A 12,057-nucleotide genomic window follows, 5' to 3' on the forward strand; every position below is an offset into this window, starting at 1 on the left:
AGGTTTCATAATTTTAGAAAATATAAGGCCCGGAAAATTAACTTTTTTTACTAATACCATTTGGGCAAAAACCTACTAATACTGGCTCTTTACGATGCATTAACTAGTTAGGGTAGATTAAACACTCGAACTTTAATAGAACAACTTATCATAAAAAAGGAAAAACTAAAAAATAACAAAAACCTTATATACACCAGCATTGCGTTTCCGATACTCTTGAACTTGTCCAGGCTACTAAACATTGCCAGATTAGGAGACTCGTGACTAGTGATTAATAGGCTTTTGCCTCAATAGAAACTCATAATCGCACCCGTAAACTTTTAGAGGGTATCCCGTCTTTTGAGGTATACTAAATACATTTAACAGAGAAATACCTTATCAGGTGTAGAGCATAAAATCTTTAAATCCTTTAATGGGGAATGCACTGCACTATTTTAATCGTGCAGATAATCTTCAATAAACAAGAGTGCTCTCGTCAATAAAGATATTAGAAATTCTAATCCGTCGGCAATTTTTATAATACTCAGTGATTTCAAGTTTTAATTTTCTGATTTGAGCAAATTAACGCGAAACCGTCAAATAAATGAATAAATAAACGGATCACTGTGTTATATACCTCAACCAAAAGATGTATTATTTTGACCGACCCTCCACCGCGTGGGTAAGGTGTCTAACCGTGAATGTTTTTTCACACCGTACACTCAAACAGAAAGAGCGTGTGATCATTTTAAAGTAAAATGCGTTCTAGTTAACATTACTAAAGACATATTTATTTTCTTGTAAGTTATTTATGCGTACATCATCCACTCATTGGTCTAAAACGTCCCTATTTAGCAAGATTTTACAGTCTTTCCTGATTAAAGTAAACATAGAAACTTAAGTATGAAGCGAACTCCTTTCTATGTCACATGATTCAAATAACCAATAAAATACCTACTCTCATCTATGGGTTCACGGGTAGATCTGGGATGAAACATTGACAGGCTTCCTAAGAACCGTTTGCTTTTGACAATTTACAACTACACGTAGCTTCAAAAGCGCATTATATTCTAACTATAACTATTTGTTCAACTTTTTTAAATTAAAAATTCATAAACTGTGATATATCTGTTAAAACATTTTTCTCGTATGACCAAAAATAAATATGTTTTCTCCTATATGATCATGTTGATATAAAAGTAAAGTGACCTATAATTTTTCTACCTCAATAATAAATGATGTTTACGAATTGTAAATTAACTGGGAATACTCACTTTCGCTGACTGCTCACAAAGAGATTAAGAAATATCAAAGATTTCATGAATCAAGTTAGAGTGATTGTGCGAAATACAAAGATAGCTAAGCGGGAAGAACTTACTACACAATTAATTCTATCATAAACTAACATTTCCTCTACTTGATTAATCGCCAAATAAGAAAACGTATAACGTAGAGGTTCCTTGATGCCGGGATAATTCTTTTTTTATTCTGATAGCTTCATTCCACGTATCCATAACGTTTCGAATTCCATTCTCGCACCCTGTTTCCCCGACAGTGCCAACATGCATAAATTTAAATGTGATTTGAATAAATATTTTGCTGCTCATAACTCCTCCTATATTTCTGACCGCATACTGCAGTAATCCTTTACACTTTACTAAGGATATGTTTTGTTCGGGGCGAATAAATATATAAAAAAAGGATCATTAGCGATTATTCACACGCTACAAACCCTTTCGATATCAAACGATTAGCAATGTACTCAGGCGATCATTTCAACTTAAATACGTTTATTATCCCAAAATAAAATGGCACATTTCGCATATCGAATCTATACTAAGCTTCAAAAGCATTTTATCGCTAAATAAGTCGGAATAAATAAAATGAAATTCAAAGTATCATTTTTTATTATTAATTGATTGGTTGATCATTATTGAAATGCTTGTATGTTTTACTTTCACACCTTTTTGTATTTATCATATTTTTGCTTTGTCGTTTATTCAAGTAATCGATATTATTGATTATTGGATAATTTCCGATACACAAAATCATTGAACAAATATTGGCATAACATTGCAAATTATATATATATATATATATATATATATATATATATATATATATTCACAGGAATCCTTCCTAACGATGGCTTCTTGGAATAACGAAAAGCACCATCGCGGCCAGCTTTGAACTATACATATATTATTTTTTTCGATCTGCACACTAAATGATCATATACGAAATTAAAAATATAAATCAGGTTCAAGTAAACGGAAGCTCTCTGTAATCTTAACACCGTTTGTTTATATATATATATATATATATATATATATATATATATATATATATGTATGTATGTGTGTGTGTGTTTTTGTGTGTAAAAACGTATCTATTAGTGTAGTGGGTATTTTTCACTCCCTTATTTGTCTAATGTTCTTTGTGATTGATTTCTTTCTCTGAATATGGGTTTGATTTATCCTGCATTTAGTCTCTTGTATTTTTTTTATCAGATATGCGAAAGACCAACTTTTATATGATGCCGTCCGGATTCTCTATGAGAAGAGTGTTTATCTATCACATATGTTTATCTATCACATATGTTTATCTATACCCTATGTTTATCTATCACATATGTTTATCTATTCCCATATGTTTATCTATCACATGTGTTTATCTATCACATATTTTTATCTATCAAATATGTTTATCTATCATATGTGTTTATGTATCAAATATGTTTATCCATCACATATGTTTATCTATCACATATGTTTATGTATAACATATTTTTATCCATAACATATTTTTATCTATCACATATGTATATCCATCACATATATTTATGTATCACATATGTTTATCTATCACACGTGTTTATGCATCACATATGTTATCTATCACATCTGCTTATGTATCACATATGTTTATGTATCATATGTGTTTATCACATATGTTTATCTATCACATGTGTGTATGTATCACATGTGTGTATGTATCACATATGTCTATGTATCACATATGTTTATGTATCACATATGCTTATGTATCACATATGTTTATGTATCACATATGTTTATGTATCACATATGTTTATCTATCACATATGTTTATGTATCAAATATGTTTATGTATCACATATGTTTATGTATCACGTATGTTTATCTATCACATATGTTTATCCATCACGTATGTTTATCCATCACATATGTTTATCCATCACATATGTTTATGCATCACATATGTTTATCCATCACATATATTTATCCATCACATATGTTTATCCATCAATTATATTTATCCATCACATATGTTTATCCATCACATATATTTATCCATCACATATGTTTATGTATCTCATATGTTTATGTATCACATATGTTTATGTATCACATATGTTTATCCATCACATATGTTTATCTATCACATATGTTTATCCATCACATATGTTTATCTATCACATATGATTATCTATCACATGTGCTTGTCCATAAGATACGTGTATCTATCACATAGGTTTATTTATCACATATGTTTATGTATCACATATGTTGATCCATCACATAGTTAATGTATCTCATATGTTTATCTATCACATATTTTTATCCATCACACATGTTTATCTATCACATGTGTTTATGTATTAAATATGTTTGTGCATCACATATGGTTATCAATCACATGGGTTTTGTGTATCACATATATGTATGTATCAAATATGGTTATGTATCACATATATTTATGTGTCAGATATGTTTATGTATCACATATGTTTTTCTATCACATATGTTTATCTATCACATATGTTTATCTATCACATGTTCTTATGTATCACATGTGTTTATGTATCACATATGTTTATCCATCACATATGTTTATCTATCACAAGTGTTTACATATCACATATGTTTATCTATCACATATGTTTATGCATCACATATGTTTATGTATTACATATGTTTATGCATCACATATGTTTATGTATTATATATGTTTATGTATCACATATGTGCATGCATCATATATGTTTATGTATTACATATGTTTATGTATCAAATATTTTTATGTATCACATATGTTTATGTATCACATGTGTTTATCTATCACATATGTTTATCCATCACATATGTTTATACATCACATGTGTTTATCTATCACATATGTTTATGTATCACATGTGTTTAGGTATCACATATTTTTATCCATCACATATGTTTATGTATCACATGTGTTTATCTATCACATATGTTTATCTATCACATGTGTTTATATATCACATATGTTTATATATCACTTTTATCTATCGCATATTTTTATCTATCACACGTGTTTATATATAACATATATTTATCTATCACATATGTTTATGTATCAGATAAGTTTATCTATCACGTATGTGTATCTATCTCATGTGTTTATATATCACATATTTTTATGTATCACATATGTTTATCCATCACATATGTTTATGTATCACATATGTTTATGTATCACGTATGTTTATCTATAAAATATGTTTATGTATCACACATGTTTATGTATCACATATGTTTATCTCCCACATATGTTTATGTATAACATATTTTTATCTCTCACATATGTTTATCTATCACATATGCTTATGTATCACATATGTTTATGTATCACATATGTTTATCCATTATATATGTTTATCCATCACATATGTTTATGTATCAAATATGTTTATGTATCACGTATGTTTATGTATCAAATATGTTTTTCTATCACATGTGTGTATCTATCACAGGTGTTTATCTATCACATATGTTTATCTATCACATATGTTTATCTATCACATGTGTTTATCCGCTACATATAATTTTCCATTACACACTTTTATCCATCACATATGTTTATGTATTACGTATGTTTATGTATCACGTATGTTTATCTATCGCATATGTTTATCTATCACGTATGTTTATCCATCACATATGTTTATCTATCACATATTTATGTATCACATATTTTTATGTATCACATATGTTTATCCATCACATATATTTATGTATCACATATTTTTATGTATCATATGTTTATCCATTACATATGATTATGTATCACATATGTTTATCCATCACATAAGTTTATCTATCACATGTTTATGTATCACATATGTTTATGTATCACATACGTTTATCTATCACATTTATTTATCTATCACATATGTTCATCTATCACATGTGTTTATGTATCAAATATGTTTATGTATCACATATGTTTGTCCATCACATGTGTTTATCCATCACATATGTCAATCCATCACATGTGTTTATCTATCACATGTGTTTATATATCACATATGTTTATGTATCACATATGTTAATCCATCACATATATTTATCCATCACATATGTTTATCTATCACATATGTTTACGTATTACATATGTTTATTTATCACATATGTTTATGTATCACATATGTTTATCTATCACATATGTTAATGTATCACATATGTTTATCTATCACGTATGTTTATCTATCACATATGTCTATCTATCACACATATAATAATAAGAGTGCACTAGCACATGCATTGTATGATGTGTTAGAGGTTTATAACAAAGAATATGAATCAGTATTGGTTTCAATGACCTTATAAACCAAGTATTTCTGAATTATTTTTATGGAGTCTTTTTTCATTTATTCATATGAAACATAATATTGATGTTATGTCATATATTTTCTAAACACCTGTTTTTTTATACATGTTTTACTGATAAATATATTTTCTGTTTGCAGTGTCCCCACTTCACAGTCAAGGTAAGTAATTATTTTACTCATGCATTATAGTTAAAAAGAACGGAAGTCTTTAATTTAACCTTTCTTAACGATTTACTAGCTATTTTAGCTAATAATTAACTATAACTATTTTCAAGAAACTAATTTACTGAATTACTAGTGTTCAAAATACTACTTAACGGCTGTTCATTTTTATTGTGTGTCTAGTCTATGGAAAATACTATTGTAACATTGATTTCTTAGTTGTGCAGCCCTTTAATATTTTGATAATATAATCCTGATACAGTAACTCCTTACCACATTGTAAGTTTTAAAATTATTTTACCTCTAAGTAATTTGCGGAGTCCACATACATAAACCTGAAATTTCTCAAATGATTATACATGAAGTTATTCTTTATGATTATGTGTCACAAAAACATGCTTTTCATTCATTACTACGTTATAGAACTAGCAAAATAGTATTTATTAATTGATGAATTCTAGCGCCATTCAAAGCAGCTTTTTTGCAAATATTCTTATTGAACACTCAAAAACACAAAACATTGTACATGACTTATTCTCCTGTGTAATATTAGTATTGATTTACTCGCACGCGCGTCTCATTATCTACTGTTAATCTTAGCAGTATAACGAACTCCCGGAATTCTTCGAACCTCAATGACAATGTCCACTGTGCCATTTTCTATCGTTGATAATATTTCTCAAACTTTATTTATATTTTTACCAATGCTTCTCCAAGCAATAAATGACAAATTGTTATTTTGAAATTGAACATTAACTTATTGTCTATCGTAATAACAATTGAATTCAAAATGCGCCTTATGAACCACATTAGTTCTCGTCATCGTAATAGTTATTACGCATTATTGATATAATTATAATTGCTATTGCGACCGCCTTTCCTAACACACCAAGATTAATAGCGTAATGATAGCATTAGTTTATTCTTGTAGCTAACTACTTCATCCATGCAAATAACCAATTATTAATATTACTACTGGAAATGATTGTCGCTATAGATATGTGAACCCCTTGGATAGTTCGATAAGCTTAAAGCCACCACAGTCATTTATTATTAGAATATTTCTAACTCCTGAAACATTAATATTCACGTAAATGCAATGATGTGGCTTTAGAAATTCATGCATGCAAACACATAATTGCTTATTCGTGTCGATAGAGTAACTCATTACTACATTGTTTATAAGGCCAAAAGCCACTTAAGTATAAGGGTTAATGAGATGGGTGTATTGGCAGAATGATTTTATGAGAGGATTGAAAATAATGAACGGAACTAAGAAAACTTGATAAATTATGGGGACGCATTATGAGAATAATTTATTGCCATTTTATTATGAGAATAATGTATTGACATTTTATTGGAAACCTACCAAATCAAGTGTGATTAGGAACAGACCTGTGATAATGTGTTCCGCATGTACGAAAAGAAACTCTGTTCATGAAAATGTTGTTGATTAATATACACACTGAAGTACCAGAAATCAAATCTCTTTTCAATTGTCGTAGGAAGATAAGATTTTGGTGTGTGTATCTTACAACAAGAAACAAATCAGAGATTAAAGATCAGTCAAGAAACTTTCTTTTGAAATAACGATATGGGAGGGAAAGATAAGCAACGTCTGTTCTACGAGAAAAGAACTCTACAGAACAGAAGATATATTTTGTATTCTTTCAAGAGAAGGAAAAGAATGCTTTGTGTAGCAGTAATCCATATTTGGGCGTATATAATACTTATACATGTAGGAGAATTGCATCAATTGTCAGGAATTTTCTGGGGGGGGATGATCTGATCATTTTTCCAGCAAATTTAGCAACCCATTTTATAAGTCTTTAATTTTTAATTTCGAGTTAAATCAGTCCTACGGTCCTATTAAAAACCAAGAGCTTCTTCAGAATAGCAAACAATTTCATTGCAGCAAAAAGCAACGATCTGAGTGTTGGTTTGAAAGCGTGTTTTATGGGTGTTTAACATTTTTCTTCACTGCATCATGTGCGCATAATTGGCATAGATAATGGGCAAGATATTAATTCTCAGTTTTCGAACTGTTGCCATAAACAGTTGTGCCTAATGCTCTAGATACACCCATAGATATTTGATAAGTTTGTATAGTTTAATTGCATAAAAAGTAAACAACTTTCCAATTTATTCACAACAAGAAAAACCTGCAACGCCTTTCTGTTGCCAAACAAAATATCCGTGATCTGTATGCTTAGACAACTCAAACTGTATTTACTGTGTAAAATTGTATAAATATGCGCTACATAAAAGCATCTAAGTTTGTGAATAAAAGCATCTAAGTTTGTGAATAAAAAGTAATTTAATGTATCCGTATGCATATGTGTGATATTTGACAATGTAAGCAGTAATAACAGGAATAATGAAACAGTGTAAATAGAATAAATGCTGTGCATCGAATGAGCCTCAATGCATTGATAATCTCTGTAAAACATTCGCAACAGAAAATCGTTTTTTCATCACTCAAAGTACATTCTTTTTTTCTTCTCTATATTTAAAGACAAGTTGGATTTCCATAAACAGAGTTTATTTCCGAGATTTTCTTATATTTTGAACGTTGCCACAGTTCTGCTCCCCTTCAAACTACAACACAGTCGTGTTCAATGTCAATAACATGATTTAATTCATTTTTTTAGTAAATGCCGATAATTACGTTTACATCACATGATTAATCAAAAGATAATAAAAAACTTATGTGTTTAAAAAGTAAATATGTTGTTATTTCGTCCTCGAAGATTATGAACCATAGAACTTTGAGCTGATAGCAGGAAACTACTGTGGCTACTGTCAGAAAATGCTATGATTTATAATTGCTTTGAATACATAAGTACAAATTAATATTCAAATGTCTGCATCGTTGCCTTCATTTTATTTGTAATCTACTACTAATCATATTTACTCAGCGTTGCTCGGAATGCACATGAGTTAGTTAACTTTTTACTTTAATTTTTTTTGCAGAAATACTATCATATTGTTCGATTTAAAATGAGCTATCGGACTTGATAATTGAATTTTTATACGATTATTCACAAATGTTTAATATTATGCGTCTTCTGAGTAAGACAAAGTAACTGTTGAAATAAATGTAAGGTTACTGCATTATTATATGCATAACATTGCACAAAAATAAAATAACAATGAAAAATGTAAAAGTCAGAAACAAAGTTTTATTTTTTAGTTTAAATAGTATTTGTGACTGACATGAAAACCCTAAAAGACAACTATTTTAATTAGATTATGAATAAAATGCATTAATATTTCTTACAATTCTTGACCTAGAAAAACAGTTTATATTAGCAATTATTATGCATGATGTGTGTTTATCCTTATGTAAAAGTCACGTTTATATTCCTAAAATGGACTCTAAATATACTAATAAAACATACTGGATAATGAAGGATATAAACTAATAATGATACTAAGAGCTTATAGTTTGCTAAACTATTTGACATGAATTCGATAGGCAGAATCCGGAGGTAAAATAGTAGGATACTACTACTACTACTACTACTACTACTACTACTACTACTACTACTTATAATAATAATAATATGTAGCAATAATACATGACGTTATTGCTATTGCGTTTTTAACCATGACATTATTTATAGAATTGTATACGAACCAATCATTCCTCATGTTATTAAATGACTCCAACAATAATCGTTAAAGCTGCATTTTATTTGAACTAAAAAGCTGTTGGGGCACCGATATAATACAATGAAAAGGAGTCATTATGATGTACAGATATATTCCCTACATTGCTCCACGTATACTAACATGTAAGTCTCCCAAAGAGAAGTTCTGTTGAATAATTATTGTATGTTTATGTAAAGTATATCTCGCTTTTCTCATTAATCGGTTGCAAATAAACAGATACTTTGGTTTTATGACAAAATTTAATCAATGATTTTCATGGGAGAGAAACAAAAGTTGTAAATAAACAGAGCACTTTATTATTAAGAAGTGATTTGGAGTTTGTGGTGTCATTAAAGTTATATGGAGACGATGCGTTAAAGTCTGAGAGATATTTTATGTGGTAGGCTGTTATACATAACTGTTTCTATATTTAAATTTGTGTTGTTTATGTATTGAATTGCGATCAACTGGGATTAAGTCTGAGGAGTTCTATTTCATCCGTAGAATGTGATCCAGTAAGGTCAGATATGCTTGGGTGGATTGTAGGTAGACTGTTGGAGTAATGACTGTGTAATCATTGTGTGCATTCATAAGCTGTTTTTTTTTTATTCAATATCAATTAAATTGTGTTTTATTCGTTGTTTTTCACAATATAAAAACAGAGGTGGTACGCTTGTTTAATGACTGCTATTATTCTATGTGGCGACTGTTCAGATGATGCAAAAATAGATTATTCTCTATTGAGATTATTAATATCCATATTATATTTCTTTTTGTCTGCCCATTACACATTAACCCAGAAACTACTGAGCCAATCTGGCTGACATTTTATATGACAGATTGCAGCGAACTAACTATTATAGTATCCATTCAGATAAATATTTAGTGATTCATAGAAATTAAGTCACCACAAAGATTCATAGAGATTAAGTCACCACGATATCAAATATATTCTAGAAGTTTGGCATAACATATATTCAATTCACTCTTACAGGTTTCACTTTAAAACATAGTAGTTATGTAGTTCACAATGTTGGTAAACTTTTAATAAAAACTTTAGTGAAAGGGTTGTATTTAAAATTTGTGTTACATTGAATTTAAGGAGGTGGGACCCTGCCAGGTAGTGAATGGTGTTGGGTATAATATCATATCTTAAAAAATAGACCTAGCAGTTGTTGCCATAACGTTTTAATACATGCAAAATTTACGCGACCAGACTAAGGCGCTATATATATATATATATATATATATATATATATATATAGCGCCTTAGTCTGGTCGCGTAAATTTTGCATGTATATATATATATATATATATATGTATATATATATATGTGTGTGTGTGTGTGTGTGTGTGAATATAAGAACACGTAGTTAATAGATCATGTTAAAACACTTTGAAAAAGAGTTAAAAATATTTAATTTAAAAAAAAGAAGCACAAAATGAGTGGATAGTCCTTAATCCGCGGAGCTTCGAAGAAATACTTTCCTTCTCATCAGAGGGTAGGAATTAGCAAAATGCTGGATCGGATATATATATATATATATATATATATATATATATATATATATATATATATAATAAAAGCTGACTGAATGTCTGTGTGTGTGTCTGGACAGGAATAGGCTCCTATATGGTTGACTATTTTAAAAAACTGATTACATATAATGATAGAAGATGAATCGAGGATCAGGAATGGGTATGTTTGATCCGGCAGAACGGTGGTTCATAAAAAAATGTGGGGTCTGCGTTCGCACCTGGCTCACAAAGTATGGAAATAAAAAATGAAAAAAAAAACGTTTACTAAGGTTTTTGATATAGATGTACATAAGAATACTTTGATAAGTATATTTCAACTTAAATAGGGATGGTATAATAAAATTGTGATGTCGGCGTTTGCGCCTGTACTCCATGGAAATATGGAACAAACTTTAACAAAGACTTTTCATATATATTTACGTAAGTATACTTTGATAATTATGTTTCAGTTTGAGGAAATATGGTACAATAAAATTATTGGGTGTTCGTTCGCGCCTGACCTCCATAGAATGGAAATATGTCACAAAGTTTAACAAGGTTTTTAAAAATGGTGAGGGTCCACAATAACACCTTAACTTTAATCTTAATTCACGTTAGCTTTTATTTATTTTTTGAGTTGAATCATATTGTCTCAAATAAATTCACCTCGTAAATTCACGTTCTTATTAAAGTGAAAGCCAAAAAACAAAAAAAAGTCGGACCTTTAGACAATTCTCGACACAAATTTTGCATAACTCTGTTTTTTTCTTCTCCACTTGCACGTGGCACTCTTTCTAAAATAGATAAATAATAAAAAAAATAAGAATGTTACTTGTTATCGTGTCAAAAGAAGGAAAAAATCCTGTTCACGGGATTACGTGTATTTTTAAAAATATTTACATAACCTTTCTCATTTTTATTTATATATCTCCATTTTGCTATTTCGGATTATTTTACTAAAGTAAGTAAAGCTTCATTATTTTTCAACACTGTTTTTGTTTCTTTGTTTTTCGATATTTCGTCGATATTATTTAGTAAGAGTGTTTAGCATAAAAGCGAACAAACGACTACCCGAAAAAATAAATATACAAGAAATAAATGTTACCATAGTCAACAAAAGT

At 29.2% G+C, this 12,057-nt stretch overlaps 1 protein-coding gene across 28 annotated transcripts in view; it reads left to right on the top strand.

The window, feature by feature from the left end:
- The window catches only part of LOC145254883 (uncharacterized), a 751,603-nt gene that overhangs the window by 392,730 nt on the left and 346,816 nt on the right, over positions 1-12,057 (top strand). For all 28 annotated transcript variants that reach the window (XM_080113769.1, XM_080113782.1, XM_080113768.1 and 25 more), the window contains exon 2: positions 5,741-5,761. In XM_080113769.1, the coding sequence (XP_079969895.1) occupies positions 5,741-5,761 (21 nt within the window). The remainder of the gene's footprint in view (positions 1-5,740; positions 5,762-12,057) is intronic.

Source organism: Euprymna scolopes, chromosome 30, assembly GCF_053919585.1.
Source record: "Euprymna scolopes isolate OS-2025 chromosome 30, ASM5391958v1, whole genome shotgun sequence".
Lineage (NCBI taxonomy): Eukaryota > Metazoa > Mollusca > Cephalopoda > Sepiida > Sepiolidae > Euprymna > Euprymna scolopes.